At 39.3% G+C, this 20,112-nt stretch overlaps 1 protein-coding gene across 1 annotated transcript in view; it reads left to right on the forward strand.

Moving 5' to 3' along the window:
• Positions 1 to 19,609, forward strand: part of LOC101693311 (putative protein ZNF720) — a 49,550-nt gene extending 29,941 nt beyond the window's left edge. The window contains exon 4 of the mRNA XM_045077388.1: positions 13,418 to 19,609. Within this exon, the coding sequence (XP_044933323.1) occupies positions 13,418 to 15,312 (1,895 nt within the window). The 3' untranslated portion in view covers positions 15,313 to 19,609. The remainder of the gene's footprint in view (positions 1 to 13,417) is intronic.
• Positions 19,610 to 20,112: the final 503 nt, after the last annotated feature.

Raw genomic sequence — 20,112 nt, forward strand, 5'->3', positions numbered from 1 at the left:
GATGACTGCTTCATTCTCCTTACTGGTTATGGGTCTGTTCAGGTTTTCTATTTCTTTCTGTTTCAGTTTTGGTCATTTATATGTCTCTAGGAATGTGTCCATTTCTACCATATTGCCTAATTTGTTGGCATATAGTTGTTCATAATATATTCTTAAAATTTGTATTTCTTTAGTATTGGTTGCAATCTCTCCTCTTTCATTCATGATTTTATTTATTTGGGTCCTTTCTCTTCTTTTTGATAACTCTAGCCAGGGGTTTATCAGTCTTATTAATTCTTTCAAAGAACCAGCTCCTAGATAATTTCCTCCAGTATATCTTCTGTCTCTCTCCTCTTCTAGGATCCCAATTATTCTATGAGACAGGGACTTTAACCAGCTAAGCAATAGAGCCACCTGCAAGGATCCCAATTATTCTAATATGTTCCGCTATGTGATATCACTGATCTCTCAAATTCTCCCCTCCCCTTGATTATCTCTCTTTTTCTCAGCTTCTTTATTCTTCATTGTTTTGTCTTCTATATCACTAATTCTATCTTCTGCCTCATTTATCCTCGCATCTAGAGCCTCCTTTTTTTTTAAATTTTTTTCAGCATAACAGTATTCATTGTTTTTGTACCACACCCAGTGCTCCATGCAATCTGTGCCCTCTCTAATACCCACCACCTGGTTTCCCCAACCTCCCACCCCCTGCCCCTTCAAACCCCTCAGATTGCTTTTCAGAGTCCATAGTCTCTCGTGGTTCACCTCCCCTTCCAATTTCACCCAACTCCCTTCTCCTCTCTATCTCCCCTTGTCCTCCATGCTATTCGTTATGCTCCACAAATAAGTGAAACCATATGATAATTGACTCTCTCTGCTTGACTTATTTCACTCAGCATAATCTCTTCCGGTCCTGTCCATGTTGCTACAAAAGTTGGGTATTCATCCTTTCTGATGGAGGCATAATACTCCATAGTGTATATGGACCACATCTTCCTTATCCATTCGTCCGTTGAAGGGCATCTTGGTTCTTTCCACAGTTTGGCAACCGTGGCCATTGCTGCTGTAAACATTGGAATACAGATGACCCTTCTTTTCACTACATCTGTATCTTTGGGGTAAATACCCAGTAGTGCAATTGCAGGGTCATAGGGAAGCTCTATTTTTAATTTCTTGAGGAATCCCCACACTGTTTTCCAAAGAGGCTGCACCAACTTGCATTCCCACCAACAGTGTAAGAGGAGGGTTCCCCTTTCTCCACATCCTCTCCAACACATGTTGTTTCCTGTATTGCTAATTTTGGCCATTCTAACTGGTGTAAGGTGGTATCTCAATGTGGTTTAAAGATTTTATTTATTTATTTGACAGAGAGAGAGATCACAAGTAGACAGAGCAGCAGGCAGAGAGAGGCAGGGAAGCAGGCTCCCTGCTGAGCAGAGAGCCCGATCCTAGGACCCTGAAATCATGACCTGAGCTGAAGGCAGAGGCTTAACCCACTGAGCCACCCAGATGCCCCGAGCCTCCATTTTTTATTGCATCTCATCAATAGCCATTTTAATTTCTACTTGGTTAGATTTTAGTGCTTTTATTTCTCCAGAAAGGAATTTTCTAGTGTCTTCTTTGCTCTTATCAAGCCCAGCTAGTGTCTTAATAATCATTATTCCAAACTCTAGTTCTGACATCTTACTTATATCCATACTGATTAGGTCCTTGACAGTCAGTACTGCCTCTTATTCTTTTCTTTGAGGTCAGTTTTTCTGTCTTGTCATTCTTCCAGAAAATGGTCGCTTTTCTATTTGTAGAGTTGCAGCCGTTTTCTTAGATCTCTGGTTGAGATTTCAGGTGTTCACAATTATTTGATAGCTTCCTAGCCGAATTCCTGGGACCAGACAAAACTAAGGTCTCCTATTCTTTCGCCATCTCAGTTCCCCAACCTCCTTTAGTGTTAAAGATTTTCCTATATAATACTAGTATTGCCATGCTGGTTGTTTGATTGGTCATCACTACATGGGGTGTTTTCTTTTTCTTTTTTTCTTTCCACTTATTTCCTTCTGATTAATTATAGCTCTCTGAAAATTCCGGTGCAGTATGTTCAAGCAACATATAATGTTACTAGGAACATTTGGTTTATTTATATGTAGTGTTCTAACGGTGATATTGGTATTTGAATTTACCACTTTTTTATGCTTTTCCTTATACCCAATCATTTTTTATTACTAGTTTCTTATGTTTTCCTGTTTACATTTTAAGAAAATAATTCTATATTTCATTCTTTTTCTGTAAACTTTATAGAATCAGTTCCATATTGCTTTAGCGAGAAATTACAGGTTTTTTTATGTTTTTGTTTTTAGATTATTTATTTATTTATTTGACAGAGATCACAAGTAGGCAGAGAGGCAGGGGGAGAGAGAGGAAGGGAAGCAGACTCCCTATTGAGCAGAGAGCCAGAAGCAGCTCTCAATCCCAGGACCCTGGGATCATGACCTGAGCCAAAGGCAGAGGCTTTAACCCACTGAGCCACCCAGGCGCCCCTGCAGTATTTTTTTAAAAGAAACACTTTTTAAATCTAGTCACAGTGTGGAATTACATCTACCTTAATTTCAAGTTGTCAATATATGTACATTATGATATTTCTTTACTTACATCTATTTTTAATGATGAAGATTTTTTTTAATAATGTAACATGGAAATCATAAGTAAAGAACTCAGTAGAATTTCACAAACTGATCACATCTCTCAGCCACTGAGATCATGAATCAGGATATTGTTTGTCCTCGTGAGCTCCTCAGTAACTTTCCTCGGAGCTCAGCAGTCCTTTAATGTATAAGGCAAGAGATTGCTGTCCTCCCTTTTGATCTTTATGTAAAAGCAATTAGCCAATGTGAGCTCTTTTGTATTTGGCTTCTTTTCTTCCCATCATTTGTGAATTTATCTGTATTTACTGCATGTTGTTGTGCCTCATTCATTAGAATGGTTAGATCCAATTCCGTTGTGAATATCAACTGACTGCATCATTCTACTGCATGGAATTTCACAAACTGATCTCATCTGTATAAGCCATTGAGGTCATGAAACACAATATTGTCCTCTGAATTCCCTCTAAGGTCTCATTAACTTTTCCCCTAAGCTCAGCACTCTTTCAGCATCTAAGGCAAGGGATTGCTGTGCTCACTTTTTTACTTCGTATAAATGTCATCAGGCAATGGAGACTCTTGTATTTGGCTTTTTTTTCTTTCTCCATATTTGTGAATTGATTGATTTTCCTGCATGTTACTGTGCATGATTCATTAGAATGGATCGATCCTGTTCCGTTGTGTGGATGCCAGTCACATCATTCTACTGTTAACAGGAGGGGGGATGGTTCTCTGTGCAGGACTGTCCTGACTAGTACTGACGTGTAAAATCTATGATTTGTCTTTCAGTGGAAAGATATGTACACATATCTGCTGGCTATTTATATGGGACTGAATTTTTCATAAATATAGTAAGATAGTTCAGCTTTAATAGATAATACCAAACACTTTGCTAAAATGTGTATACCAGTTTTCCTGCCACCAGCAGTGTACTGGATTTCTGAATTACATATTTACAAAACTTGGTTTTTTATGTAGGGTTTTTGTTTTTTGTTTATTGTTTGTGGTAGTCTTTCTGGTTGGTGTGTGGTGTTACCAAGTCATGGGTTTATTTGCATTTTTGTTGTTGTTTGTTACTTCCTGTTAGTATGGGGTTTAGTTAACCTTTGGATAATCTCTTTTTCAAAGTGTCTAGTGGGTTTTTGTGACCATTTGTTTTCTGTTGCGATATCTTTCTTTTCATGCTTTGTAGTTTTGTATATACTTTGAGAATAAGTCCTTTGCCTCCTCTCTCACTCTACTTCCGTTTCTCTCTCTTGAGCTTTTGATACGGAGTAGTTCTTAATTTTAATGTAATCCAGTTTGTCAGTTCACCCTTCATGGTTAGTGTTTTTATCCTTTTTAGAAATCTTCCTTGATACCAAGACCTCAAAGACAGAACCCTTTGTTTTTCTAAAGACATCATTACTTTTACAATTTTGTTCTTTTTTTTTTTTTTAAGATTTTATTTATTTATTTGACAGAGAGAGAGATCACAAGTAGCAGAGCAGCAGGCAGAGAGAGGGGAAAGCAGGTTCCCCCCTGAGCAGAAAGCCTGATGCGGGGCTTGATCCCAGACCCTGGGATCATGATGACCTGAGCCATCCAGGTGCCCCTTATTTCATTCTGAAACCTGTTAAAAATCAGTATGTTGCATGCTTTAGGTAGTGACTAAAGTTTTCTTTAGTCACTTTTTCTTTTTTTCCAATCAGATTAGCTAACAAATTGAAATGTATTCTGAAAATATTGTATTGTGCTTTCTTTTCATTTATTTGTACAAGTCTTCATAGCATTAACACCATAACAATCTTGGAACAGACTTCTCCTGTGATTTCTCTCCATCTTTTCCAGCCTCTAGTGATGTTTAGCAATCTCATAGGACCACACACTCAGTGTCAGTTTTTTTGTTTGTTTGTTTTAGATTTTTATTTATTTATTTGACAGGTAGAGATCACAAGTAGGCAGAAAAGCAGGTGGTGGGGGGGCGGGGAGCAGGCTCCCCACTGAGCAGAGAGCCTGATGCTGGGCTCGATCCCAGGACCCTGGGATCATGACCCGAGCCGAACGCAGAGGCTTTAACCCACTGAGCCACCCACATGCCCCTCAACGTCAGTTTTGATGTCAAAAACCTTCCATGGTGGGGGGGGGATATATATATAAATTAAAAAACAAAAACCTTCCATGAGTGTCTTTGCTCTGACAAATGATTATTTCAGTATTCCCATAACAGAATGACTTTCAGGGACTTGGTAATAGAAGTCTTGTTATACACTGTAACTGGAATCTTGGCAATCTGATCGCTGTTTTATCATTCTCTCTCTCTTTAGGTCACTGGAGGTGACCTAAGTAGGTTAAGAGGTAGTTTAAGTTCTATCAATTTTATCACCTAATATGAGTATAGTCAACTCATTGGTCACTGTCTCTAAATAAGTCCCACCCACAGTGACAGCTTTTGGGCGAAAAGATTGCTGTCATGATTCTGGATGCACACCTGTTTCATATGTTTACAGAGTGGCCAGGGTTGTGTCCTTTGTGGTAGAGTATGTGTCTTCGGTGCCTTCCAGACCCTTAGGATTAGCTGTATGGACACTGGTTGGAAGGAGTTTATTAACGTTCAAGCTTCCAGGTTCATTGAGTCTTTAATTTTGCTCTGTATGTCACCACTAAATGAGCAACAGAGCAGCATAAAGGAAAATGAATTTGGGTACTGTCATGAATGTCAGAAGAAAATCGTACATTTGCTCTGTGCAGTATTGTTATTACTCATTGAAATCGTGCTGTGAGCTCATGACCTCGACCAGGCTCCTTGATTTTCATCAGGTAGTGGCACACAGAGTAGGTCACGTGCATTCACAGGATCAACATTTCCTCCAGATCTTCACCTAAGTTCAGGGCAATCCAATGTGTTTTTGTCCTTGTGACCAACACTGTTTCATTTCACACAGTCTTGTCCAGCTTTTAGGTCTTTGTTGCTATTTTAATATTCCCCATTGATGTTTGGTGAATAGCTCTGCCCTAATTCCTATGTGTTTTTCCATTTTTTGCCCTTTTTTTGTAATGAGCCATGATTCTACTCTATCCAGGATCTGCTTTGCCTAGGTAAGGAGTACAAAATACTCTTATCTTTTCAGATAACATGCAAATGTGTTTGTTTGTTTGTTTGTTTGTTTACCATGTCCCTTAGAAAAGCTTACTATAGAAATGTAAGGTAGATCCTTCTGGGTACTGGGATTTCTTTACCTGGTGAAATGCAAGACCCATGGGGACATGGGTGTTATAGCTCACTCAATTCTTCTGTATTGTATCCTGCCCGTCATAGCCTTGCAAAATGTTTCCTGAAGTACATTGAATAGATTTTATCCCAGAGCCTACGCCGGCTTAATGAGTGTTTGATGAGGTGGTGTACATATGGGAAAATTGGGCTGGAGCTCAGCTGATATCATACTGAGTGGTGGATATTGTTGGGAGATGATTCGGATGTTGGTTACATTTTCTCCATGTGTTCTGGATAGATCCTTTGAACATTTTTATTCTAATTGTCTTTCCATTGATGTTTGTGTATAAAAAAGCTTGGAATATAATGACAGTGTCTTGCCCTTGGGTAGAGGACAGATTTGTTTATTGTACGAGAAAATGTATGTCCCCTTCCATGGTAAAAGTTTAGGGAGATATCCTAGTTCTTCCTTTAATATATTGGGATTTCCTGTGCTCAGGATCTCACACATGTGGCGCAAACCTACTGTATGTGCAGCATCTCCCTGTAGGAATTGTGGGTAGGAGGTTGACAAGTGAAATTAGTATGATCAAGATGTTGGTGATGTTTGCTGTATCATGAACAATGGCCTTTGGTCTTTATTCCATGAGTCTTCTGTCTTCTGCCAGCAGTGGAAAATTGTTAGAGGCCAACTTGTTACATTACAGAATGTGTGTAATCTTGGAATTTTTATAGTACTTAAGATTATCCATGGACTTTATTCAAAACAAAACATACATGGTGTGTTATGCTTTTGTTTGTTTATTTGTTTCGTTGTTTAGTTGTACACATTAGTGAAATCATATGGTATTTGTCCCTGTTTGTCTGATGTATTTCATATAGCATAATACCTTCTAGGTCTGTCCACGTTGTAACAAATAGCTAGAAACAACAAAACAACAAAAAAAGCAGAAATAGACCCATAAATACAATGAACAGCCTGCTGGTTACCAGAGTGAACCCCAATGGTAGAATGGGCAAAATAAGTAAAGGGTAATTGGTGGTACAGAGTTTTAGTTAAGGAATTAGTGAGTCAGGGAGATAAAAGATATAGCATAGGGGATACATTCAGTGCTACTGTAATAGCATTGTATGGCAACAGACAGTAAGTAGCTCACGAGTGGTGAGCATAGTAGAGCCGACTGTGTTGTGAAATCACTGTTGTACACTGCAAGTGATGTAATACTGTATGTCAGTTATAATTTTTTTTTGTCAGTTATACTTGAGCAGAAAACAAAATAGAGGGACCCCTGGGTCGGTGGCTCAGTCTGTTGAGCATCTGCCTTCAGCTCTGGTTATGATCCCATGGTTCTGGGATTGAGTCCAGTATTGGGCTCCCTGCTTGGCGGGAAGCCTGCTTCTCCCTCTCCTACTCCCCCTGCTTGTGTTCCCTCTCTCACTGTGTGTCTCTGTGTCAAATAAATAAATAAAATTTAAAAAGAAAAAAAGAAGTCACATGTAAAGAAAGCTAACCTCTCCACATGCAGCTCATCGTAGGTATTCACAGTAGGATATAGAGTTAGGATAGCAAATTTCTGTGTAACACAATGGAGACAATGTACATTGTGGACAAAGGAGAGGGTTTAGGAGAAGGAGAATGTGCCCAGCAGGGTGAAGGAAGAAGGCACAGAAGAGCATGGAGTGCTCAGAGGCCGAGCAACCCAGGAGATACAAGGAAGAACAGTAATTTCTGAACCTTTCTTCAGTTGGTTTTCACTGCAGTGCACTCTCTCTTATCTCTCACTATTAAAGTGCATGTAAGTAATGGCCACGTGACTCATGAAGGCTTCTCTGCATTAGTGGATTCTTTTGGGGATACTGGAAAATCCAACTAATGTTCCTGCCCACGTTCATTGTAGGCAAAGTCAGTTTTTAGAAGGAAGTCAGAGATGCAAACCAAGGAGATCCTGTACCCAGAAGCAGTGGGCATTAGTAAAAGTATAGGGAAAACTGGGTTGTTGTTGTTGGTGGTTTAAGATTTTATTTATTTATTTGACAGACAGAGATCACAAGTAGGCAGAGAGGCAGGCGGGTGGGGGGTGGGAAGCAGACTCTCTGCTGAGCAGAGAGCCCGATGCAGGGCTCAATCCCAGGACTCTGGGATCATGACCTGAGCTGAAGACAGAGGCTTTAACCCACTGAGCCACCCAGGTGCCCCGAACACTTGGTATTTTTAAAGACTGTGGGATCTCAGGGGTCCAAGCTAAAAAAACCCAGCATTGAATCAGGACCAGATTGTTCCTGCATTACTTGTTGACATGGGAGCTGTTTCCAAGAACATGCCTGGCAGGGTGAGTGGAAGACGGAGAAATACAGGGAGCCCCAGAGAGTAGTGGCAGGTCCTGTTCACGTGCCAGGGCCATGTTGGCTCAGATGGAAAGTGAAGGGAGGGAGGACTCAGGCCCACCTGTTTCGTTGTCTTCTCTGTGTCAAGGAACCCTGTGAAACTGTCCATCTTCTCTGATGCAGGCCTGGAGTTTCATGTGGAGCCTACATTCTCCAGGTTTGACTGCCAAGAAATGGTCATGTGCTTCAGATTATAGAAACATTTTTTTGTTTTTGCTTTTAATAATTAATGTTCTTCATTGAACCGAAGCTGGACTCCATGCAGCCTCAATTTAATCTCTTGATTCCCTTGTGAGGAGCACCTCTTTCTACTATGGTCCCACCACCTAGAAAGGAATAAATTTTTATCATTGTTTGTTTAAACCTCCCAGAAAAATGAGGTAAGGGAGCTGTAGATTCATCCCTGGTGTTAAATGGACTTTGCCTCTTCACTTGACTAGATCAGTACATTTGTACAGAGAGGTTCCTTGCTTTGGGCACACTCAGGAAAGACTAGAACACCATCCTCGAGAGAAAAAAAATTAGGACATAGGTGAGTGTAATGACTAGAACTTCTAGTTCTAAACCTCCCAGTCCCTACTGTTGGAGCGGAGAAATCCCTCAGTGTTTAAGGAACCCTGGATGATATTACTAAGGTAGGGCAGGGTACCTACAGGAGATGAGAGTTCCAGAATTCTTTTTTTTTTTTTTTTTTAATTTATTTATTTGGGAGGGAGAGAGAGTGCGCAAACAGTGGTGGGGTGAGGTGTGGCAGAGGAAGAGTGAAAATCCCAAGCAGACTCCACAATGAGTGCAGAGCCCCATCCAGGGCTCAGTCTCATGACCCTGAGATCAGGACCTGAGCCAAAACCAAGAGATAGACACTCAGCCAGCTCTGCCACCCAGACACCCTTATCCCACCGGTCCTGAGCTTCAGTTTGCCTCCGTGTCAGGGTCTCTGGACCAAGCCTGTGTGCTTGAGCTGATCAGAATGCAAAGAGGAGCCTGTGAAAGCCTGTGATCACACACAAAACCAAGCTTAACTGCACTACTGCAAATTACAGTGTATGGGTTCCGTATGTGGCTTGGTATTTGAATAAAGTGGGTGTTTTCAGGTTTACATTTAGATCATGATTTACCGACTTGTTTAGATATTTATTTCACAGCACTTGTTCTGTGCCCTTTGAAGGACATTAGGCACCTGATACCAATGTGACTCATGACAAGTTCATGTACTTCATTTCCTCTGTCCTGTATGTCAGATCCCTCCACGGGTAAGATTAATACTTTTTCTCATTTATCATCACGGACCTTGGGAGCACTTACTGAAAGATGTGTATAATCATCTCATTTAATCTGGAAACTCCCTTCTCTGTTTCACTTTGTTTGTAGTCTACTTTGAAACTGAAGGCTTTCTCTGTGTTTGCTGGAGATGGCAGTGTTTGAAGGGGAGATGGTCAGTCAGTCACATGGGTCCTTCAACTTTCCATTCTACTACACACTCATGTCACAGACCAACTCTTCCTTAGCGTTTCTCTGTTGCTCTGTAGGAGGAAAGTGTGCATCACATATGTCCCACTGCCTTAAAATTGTAAAATACAGCTCAGCACAAAGGTATATGAGCAAAAGCTTTCAATGCAGTAAGAGACTCACAAACACTAGGTATTTTATTTATATCATTGTGGGTTTGTCTCTGGTGTGTTTGCAAGACACAAATTCCTTCATCCATAAATAGATTTAAAAGTCTTATGCCACTGAAGACATTTCTTAGATTCAAGGACAGTAAGAAATTTTGGCCCTATCATTTTTATTTTATTTTTTTTTAAGATTTTATTTATTTACTTGACACACAGAGAGAGATCACAAGTAGGCAGAGAGGCAGTCAGAGAGAGGGGGAAGCAGGCTCCCTGCCGAGCAGAGAGCCCATCTCGGGGCTCGATCCCAGGACTCTGGGATCATGACCGGAGCCAAATGCAGAGGCTATAACTCACTGAGCCACCCAGGCGCCCCTATCATTTTTATTCTTTTTAACTTAAGTTGTAATTTTTTTCTGTGTTATGTTTTATCCTCACTTACCTCTCGTAGTTAAAATGTTCTGCAATTTAGGGACGCCTGGGTGGCTCAGTTGGTTGGGTGGCTGCCTTCCGCTGGGGTCTGGGGATCGAGTCCCGCATCCGGCTCCTTGCTCGGTGGGAGGCCTGCTTCTCCCTCTGCCTCTGCCTGTGCTCACTCTCTCTGACCAAAAAAAAAAAAAAAGTTCTGCAATTTAATCATTTTGCATTCCCACTGTCACTTTGAAACCAGCTGTGGATCTTCTTTTATAGTTACCTCTGTCTAGTGGTCTGTGTGTTCCTCTTAGACTTATGCAGTGTCACACAATCTGAGGTAAAACTCTGGTTCCGCTATCACTGAAGTTTTGGCAAGATATTTATTGAAAGATGAAGAACAGTCCTACTGTTTTCAACATATTTATTCACGGATGAATTTATGGGGGCACCTGGGTGGCTCAGTGGGTTAAAGCCTCTGCATTCGGCTCAGGTCATGATCCCAGGGTCCTGGGATCAAGCCCCGCATCTCTGCTTGGTGGGGAGCCTGCTTCCTCCTTTCTCTCTGTCTGCCTCTCTGCCTACTTGTGGTCTCTATCTGTCAAATAAATACGTAAAATCTTTAAAAAAAAAAAAAGAGAATTTATAATAAAGTGTTAGAATGGTATGTGGGTAATAAATATTCAAGAAGAATTGTTTCTGTTCATGGTGTTAGAAGTTGTGATTTCCCCAATATTCTTAATTTCAAAGCCATCCATGATTTTCTCCTTTTTTTTTTTTAATTTTTGTAATTTAGTAGTCTGGCTCTTGAATTAAGATGTTGGCATCACTTGCAAGCTCATGAGAAATGTAGAAACCCAGAGCCCACCTTGAAATTCCAATCAGAATATGAATTTTAATAAGATCTTCAGTTCATTGTCATACACATTAACCCTGGAGAAGTAGACCTCTAGCTCACCTCTACTTTTCCTTGTTCCATCTCTGTCTTTATGTTTGTAGTACATTCTTTTGGTAACAGTGGCTTTTAGTATTCTTTAAATCAGTAGGTATGGAACCACCAATGTACTGACTGTTCAATTTCAAGATTGTTCTGGGTATGTGTCATCCTGTGACATCATATGAATGTTAGGATGGTTTTGATCTTTCTGCCAAAAATGGCATTGGGATTTTTGGGAAGTGATTGTGTTCATTTAAAGGTTATGTTATCGTTTATTCTTATCTCTATCTTATTTATTTCTGGCTTTTTTTCTTTTTTAATTCCTTCCTCTACTAAATTTCAGCTATGTTTCTTTCTCTAGTTCCTTGTAGTGTCATGTTAATTTTACTTACTTTAGATTTTTCTTTTCTTTTCTTTTCTTTTTTTTTTTTTAAGATTTATTTGACAAAGATCACAAGTAGGCAGAGAAGCAGGCAGAGAGAGAAAGAGGAGGAAGCAGGCTCCCTGCTGAGCAGAGAGCCCAATGCAGGATCCTGGGATCATGACCTGGGCCGAAGGCAGAGGCTTTACCCCACTGAGCCACCAGGTGCCCCCAGATTTTTCCTTTTTTAAAGATTCTATTTATTTACTTGAGAGAGAGTGAGAGAATGAGCAGGGAGAGCGGCAGAGGAAAAAGACTCCCCGCTGAGCAGGGAGCCTGATATGGGTCTCCATCCCAGGACACTGGGATCATGACCTGAACCAGAGGCAGAGTCCTGACCGACAGAACACCCCTGAATTTTTTCTTCACTCAAGTATTATATCATAAAAAAATGGAAAAGTGAAAGTTAGGAGGGAAAATTCTTAGAAATAAATAACAAGTGATGTCCAATAAATAAAATAGCATTAAAATACTCATTCTTCAGTGTTTTCTATACATCATGTCATCTGTGAACAGAAACGTTTCTCTTTTCCTTTTTCAGTTGAATTACTTTTACATGTTTTTCCTGCCTCATTGTTCTGACTGTAAAATCCACTACTGTGTTGAATCAAAGTGGTGAAGTCACTTTACTACCTGTTTCTGATCGTACAGAAGGCTTCAGTCTTTTACAATCGGATACGTTAGATTCCAGCTTTTAGTGCAGACATGGCATTTATTAGTCTGAGTTGGTCCTTTTATTCCTACTACTGAATGGTTTTAAATCATAAAACAGTGTCCAGTGTGCTCACGTTCCTCTTCTGCATGAGTATTTAAATATGATCATGTCATGTTTGATCTTTATTCTTTTACTTGCTGTCTTAAGTTTATAGATTACTTTTTGTGTAAACACCCTGAATTCAAGGAAGAATTCCCATGTGGTTATGTTGTAAAATAGTAAAATCTGCTTTGATTCAGGTTATTTCCTTTATTGGGGAGTTCACATAACTATTCATCTAAGTAGTAGTTTCTCTTCTTCTTTGCTTATAGTGCCTTTCTTGGTTTTGTTTATATGGTAATGCTTGTGTCACAAAAAGTGTTTTATAATTTCCTTTCACTTCACTCCTTGGAAATGTTATAGGAGATTTGAAGTACTTTCTCATTAATGTTTGTTTGAATAATCAGAATATTCACCTATCATAAGACTTCGTTGGAAGCTTTTTTTTTTTATTACTTTTTCAGTCTACTTAGTAGTGGTAAGTCAGTAGAGAATTTTTTCCCCTCTATGATTACTCAATAGGTTATACCTTTTTGGAAATTCATACTTTTTTTATATCTATTTGTGGGTATGTAGTTATCCATCACTGCCTTTTTTAATTAGCTTTATTTCTGTACTATCAGTTGTATCTGCTTTCACTTCTCCAATTTTGATTTCACTGGTTTTCTCTCTGTCATTCTTCCATGATTTACTTAAAAATATGTCAGTTTTGTAGATCTCTTCTGGAAACCAACTATTCCTATTGTAGGTATTTTTCTGTTTTTGCCACACCCTGTTACGTTGATTTCTATTTTAAATTTAAATTTCCTCCCTTCTTTTAGGTTTGGACTCAGTACTTTTCCTGATTTTTTGAGGTGTGGGAAGTGATGTGTGCTCCAGCACAAGACTACAGAACTCTCTGTTAGGCCACGTGATCTGTACGTGGTCTGCAAGTTTGTGTCCCTGCAGGAATCAAGTCCAGATGATTTTCTCAGCCATCTTGCTGAAGTTCTCTGATTGATTTTATTATTCCATATTATAAGTTTTCACTGTATTCGTCTGAGAGTAGTAAGTGGAATGATTTTACTTTTTTCTTATTCAATATCTTTCAGCTATATCTTCACATGGCACCCAGAGTTTCCTGCCAACATTGTGCATAGAAGCTTCTTTCCAAAACGTAGCGGTTCGTAGATATAAACATACTGCCCTGGAGAATGTACACTTCATGGTAGACTGTAACAATGATGGGGAGAGTGAAGAACATCAAATATATCATGAAGGACATATCCAGACTGAGACAACTGCGCATAATATGAACATCACTGCCCAAAATGGTGAAGGATATAAAACATTTTGGAAAACATCCCTTCTTAAGTCCGCTACTTCTGCAAAGCAGTGTCTTTCTATATATAAGGGCTCAAATCAAATGATTAAACATACATATTTGCAGAACGAAAAGTTGGAAAATCTGGAAAGTTGTCTAGTCCGTGCTGAAAATAATTATTTTAACCATTTTGAAAGTAGGATTGGATTGACCTTTGAGTCAAATATTTCTGAAAATCAGAGATTTAAAATTGAAGAACAAAGTGCTGAGTGGGATTCATTTGAGAGGTCTTTCACCGAGGAGTTAACTCTTCAAAATTACCAGGGTATTTTCAATGAAAACAGAATTGCTCAATGCAGTGAATCTGAGGAAAAATTTAACCCGGGTTCAAGTGTTAGTACATGTCTGAGGACTCATTTTCCAGAGGACCATTATGAACTTGATAAATGTGTGGAAGTCTTTTATCAAAGCTCCAACCTTATTATACATAATAGTATCCCTATGGAAGAGAATCATTATGAATATAATGAATGTGAGAAAGCTCTTAACCAGTCCTCCAGTGTTGGTGATCATCAGAGTATCCATGTGGGAAAAGACTCATACAGATGTTATAAACCTGGGAATATATTCAGTCAGTCATCAAGACTAAATATACATAATAGGATCGGAACTGAACAAAAAAGTTACATTTGTAAGGAATGTGGCAAAGCCTTTGACTGGCACTCCACCCTGTGTCAACATCAGCCGATGTATCTGGGAGGAAAAGCTTACAAATTTGAAGAATGTGGTAAGGTGTTTATCCACCACTCACACTTTACTCAACGTGACAGAATTCGTACTGGAGAGAAAATCTACCAATGTAAAGAATGTGGCAAGTGCTTTAACCATCACTCAAATCTTAGTCGACATTACAGAATTCATACTGGAGAGAAACCTTACCAATGTAAAGAATGTGGCATGGCCTTTAACCAGCACTCAGTGCTTACTCGACATCACAGAATTCATACTGGTGAGAAACCTTATCAATGTAAAGAATGTGGCAAGGCCTTCAACCAGCACTCAAACCTTACTCAACATCACAGAATTCATACTAGAGAGAAACCTTATCAGTGTAAAGAATGTGGGCAAGTCTTTAACCATCACTCTAGCCTTACTCAACATCACAGAATTCACAGTGGAGAGAAACCTTATCAATGTAAAGAATGTGGCCAGGCCTTTAACCAGCACTCAAATCTTACCCGACATCACAGAATTCATACTGGAGAGAAACCTTATCAGTGTAAAGAGTGTGGCAAGGCCTTTAACCAGCACTCAAAGCTTACCGAACATCACAGAATTCATACTGGAGAGAAACCATTCATATGTACGGAATGTGGTCAGGCCTTTAACCGTCACTCACACCTTACTCGACATCACAGGATTCATACTGGAGAGAAACCTTATCAATGTAAAGAATGTGGCAAGGCCTTTAACCAGCACTCAAAGCTTACTGAACATCACAGAATTCATACTGGAGAGAAACCTTACATATGCAAAGAATGTGGCAAGGCCTTTAACCGACACTCACACCTGACTCGACATCACAGAATTCATTTTGGACAGAAACCTTACATATGTAAGGAATGTGGCCATGCCTTTATCCAGCACTCACACCTGAGTCAACATCACAGAATTCATACTTGAGGGAAACCTTACCAAAGTAAAGAATGTGGGAAGGCCTTTAATCACTGATCATCCTTTACTCATTATCACAGAATTCATAGTGGAACAAACCTTACAATTTTAAGTAATGTGAGAAAACTTTAAAGACGACTCACCCCTTACTCCACATCATAGAATTCATAGTGGAGAGGAACCATAAAATTGTAGAGAATGTGGAAAGGCTTTTAAGCCATGCTATTCCTGATCAGAGAAAGTGTATTGGGGAAGATTTTGGAATATGAAGAATTTTGCAAGCCCTTTATTCAGAGGTCACATTTCATTTAACATCACAGAATTCATACTGGGGAAGAACTTATAAATGTAAAGAACATGGGAAGGCTTTTAGAACTGCTCAACCCTTTGCAGCATCTCAGAGTTTGTACTGAGGAAAAACATTACTAAGGTAAAGGGTATCATAAGCCTCTAGCTGGAACTCATAACTTACTCAACATCATAGCTATCATACAGCATAGATAAATGTAAAATGTAGAGAAAGTTGCAGTGCCTTTAACTGGAATTCAGTCTATACGCAGTATCCCAAAATGCACACTGGATTCAAACCCTAAAAACATCATGATTGAGGAAAGACCTTCATTTTAAATTTTCACTGTAGCAAACACCAGAGAGTACATACAGGTAAGTTACTTGAAAGATGTAAATATTTAGAAATGTATGTAAGTAAACATCAAGTGTCAATAAATATCATAGAAATCAAGTAGAAAGCAGTACATGAGTCAATCTATTCAGACATTACATCAAAATACTTATTATAAGGACTAATACAAAGTTAAACACTTAGAAAATGTATATGCTATTATGCTTCAAAAGAACAAGTGGTTGGGTTTTTGCATAGATATAATGAATTTTTCAACATGTCCTTGTTTTTTATTTTGTTGTTGTTGTTTTGGGTTTGTTTTTTTTATTTTCATTTTGTGGTTTTGGGGGTTTTTGGGGTTTGTTTTTGGGGTTTTTTGTTTTGGTTTTGGTTTGGGTTTTTTTTGTTGTTGTTGTTCATTGACCTTATCTGGGATTTGTGACTAGCAAATATTAACATATTTGTACTTTCAAATCACTTCAGAAAACTCATTTATTACTAGTGGGTTTGTGAAAGTATGTCACTGATTGTTGTTGGATCAAAGATATGAGATGTCCATCATTAGGCAGGACTCCTGCATATCTAATTGCCCACGGATGAGGAAGGACAATATAATATATAAAATATGAAGAAAATCTAAATGGAGATGCTGTTTGTGGTTATAACATTAATGTTAGTTATGATGGAAAAAGGGTCCAGAACATCATTATTCTCCATTTATTAAAACTAAAGAATTTCCTGGATATTATAAATAAAATATTTTACTCTGGTCTTTGAGAAAAAAGAGGTGCCAGTCCAGTGAAATACGGTTGTATCCTCATAATAACTGTAGTTAGAAGTAGAGGATGTCAGGTGATGTGCTTGAAATGAAGAAATCCTCAAATATACAAAAGGAGGATAACTCTTTCTTAAAATGGCATAGGATTATGCATACAAAATTTTTAAGAGTGATCCCATGCCTGAAAACAATGAAAATCAGTACTCCCACATCATGATATCAGCACACAAATGCTTTTTAATGCTTGATTCTGTATTTCCAAAAAGGATTATAGAGTGGCTTTGAAATGTATACCTTAGTCTGTGTGTGAACGTAATATATTTTAATTAATAAAACATGATGAATTTTAACATGTTATCATGGATGAGTAATGAGTGAAGTGTCATCCCACCATCAGTGTTAACCTATCTCATTTTATATAAGGTTGCAGGCAACTGATGAAATCTGTCATTTATTCGGTAATCATGTGGAATAACATACCTAGTAATCCATTTTTTCAGTGGCCTTGAAGTTTAAATAATGTCTGATTATTTCCCCCCTTGTTTATCTGTTGTATCATTTTCTCCTCTTTTGGACTAGTGGGATATTATAACAGACATGTTGCAGATTATATTTGGGTCTTATTGACTGATTGACTCAAGTACGCTATGATGCTGCTACTTGGCATCCATTTCATGTCCCCATCGGTTTTGCAGAGTACTTGAATTGATAGCAACCTCTCTCACTAGTGCATTCCCTAAACAGTACCCTGCAGAGTCACCAGTTAATGTAAACTCTGACATGACATTCCCAGTCCACCCTTGTGAGCACCCATGACCCCTGTCTACCATGACTTTCCCCTCATGTGTTCTTGAAGAAGACTCTCACAGAGCTTCATCCTAAACCTGCTCTAGTTTCAATGGCCTAATCTGGACATAGCTCTGGGACTCACTAAATCACTGTATCCATGGCCCTTAATAAAGGTATGTGCCACAGTTCATAGGTGGGGGTGTTGTGTCCATGTTTCTATGAAGTAAAGATACACTTATAGCAGTGCTTGGTGTGTAATAGGTACCCTATAAGTAGGAGAAACATATTTCCAATAGGAGTGATACTGTAGCCCCAAGGAAGGGATAGAAAATGCAGAGGATGAAGAATTGGCAAGAATTCTGCATGTGGAGGAGGACACCTGTCCCAGGTTGCCCAGCTGACTCCCTGGATTTAGAAGAACACCTTCTGCTCATTTATTTTCCAAGTGATTTCCAGATCGCCTCTTCTGTTTATCCTCATTTTTATTTCCAGCTACGTAGGCATCACAGACATTCTTCTTTGCCTGTGTTGTGGCTGAATTGAAATGAGAAAGACATAAAGTCAATGGGTGTAAATTTAGACATTTAGCACTGGATTGTGGGGTGTGGAGCTAAGTAATACGTGATGATGGCACCAAACTTAGAAAAACAAGACCTATTAAAATGTGAAGAACTCTTTCTAATGTGGGGAGGGAACCAGAGGTGACTCCTTTAGCCACTCCAAAGGCACAAGGAGCTCTTGGTGGCATCATCCAATGAATGTCATCGAATAAGTGAAATGGACATAAGGAATTGGCAAATGTGAAACCCTTTGAATCTGGGTTTCTGAGGATTAGGGAAGTTTTACCTTATCTTCATGATTTAATTCAATTCCTTTGTGTTGGCGAGGACCAGATGCTGTTGGACGACAATGATTACTGTGATTGCTCAGGCCTAGATCAGTGGCCTCGGTGGAGTAGGGGAAGTTGGATGATGCCATCCTGTAGGGCATAGCTTAAAAATGGCACATGGCCAAGTAGATGTTGGAGATGAAGAAGCCTTCTGGACAGTGTGGTAGATGGGATCAGCAAGACGTGTGCTGTGGTTGCACGACGCACTAGTATCCCAGGTGTATAACCCCAACATAGTTTAGATCCACTGTTGGTGGGTGATGTTTTCAGGGAAGGTGACACACTTCTGTGTGGAACCTTCCTCCCTTTACTCGGTGCCATGATGAGTATGGTCCCACGCTCTGGCTGTGTTTGCCATGGATTTGTCAGGGGAGCAATTCCACACTCAGTGGCAGTGAACATTCCTACTTCAAACAGTCTAGCCCAAATGTTCTTTGATTGAGAAATGAAGAAAGAAGATATGAGATATGTGTAATGAAATATTACTCAGCCATAAAAAGGAATTCAATCTTTCTCTTTGCAATGACATAGAGGGAGCTAGACTGTATTATGCTAAGTGAGTGAAATCAGAGAAAGACAAATGCCATAGGATTTCACTCATGTGGAATATAGGAAACAAACAAGCAAAGGGGAAAAAAGAAGACCGGCAAATCATGAGAGACTCTTAACTATAGAGAAGCAACTGATGGATACCAGTTACCAGTGTGGAGCTGGATTGGGGGGTGAGTTAAACAAGTGATGGGAATGAAGACATGCATTTTTTTGTTGTTGCACCCTGGGTGTTGTATGGAATTGTACAATCACTATTGTACATGTGGAACTAATATTACATTGTATGTTAACTAACTGGAATTTGAATAAAATCTTTTAAAAAATGTTTTGTTTTTTACAGATATAAGAGAACCTTTACCTTAACTGACTTGCAGCAGTGGCCGAAAATATACCTTTGTTAAACAAATGAAAGATTTGTCTTTTGTCCATTCCGGATTCCTCCAGAATTCATTAAGTCTCAGTAACTATTCTTATATTTTTATGCCCTTGTATGTATTTGCATCATTTCAATAAGAATCTGTTCTCATCATGCTAAGAGACAGTCAGAAACAGTGGTTATATAGCCAAGGCTTTGACTGGAATGTTACAGCTAAGAACTACATAGACTCAGACAAGACCAGGCAGCTAGAAGGGACTAAGATTGAACTATATGGCATCAATAAAGTCTCCTTGGAAATACCAGCCTGATACTTTGCTTACAGAATTCCCCAAAGTCTTACCATGTGAGCAAGGAAGATCACTTCCCAACAGCTGCAGGGAACTTGGGATATTTCAGGGACTTCATGAATACAGAAATTCACCCAAATCTGTAGTTATTGTAGACAAAGTCTGGTGGCAAGTATTTGGCTTGGCTCCTGGCCTGGAGAAGCTATTGAAATTTCAGTCTACAGATTGCTTATGAAAAGTTCCAACAAAGCTGTTTGTTTGTTTGTTTAAAGATTTATTTGTTCATTTAAGAGAAAGAGAAAGGATTAGGAGAGAGACAGAGGGAGGCAAGCAGACTCACCACTGAGCAGAGAGCACCTGGCGGGACTTGGTCCCAGGACCCTGAGATCATGACCTGAGCTGAAACCAAGACTCAGCCACCCAACTGACTAAACCACCCAGGCACCTTAAAAGTTTTTAAAGAGTACATAGGGGCGCCTAGGTGGCTCAGTCATTAAGCGTCTGCTTTCGGCT

Source organism: Mustela putorius, unplaced genomic scaffold, assembly GCF_011764305.1.
Source record: "Mustela putorius furo isolate JIRA1106 unplaced genomic scaffold, ASM1176430v1.1 tig00000196_pilon_pilon_pilon, whole genome shotgun sequence".
Classification (NCBI taxonomy): Eukaryota; Metazoa; Chordata; class Mammalia; order Carnivora; family Mustelidae; genus Mustela; species Mustela putorius.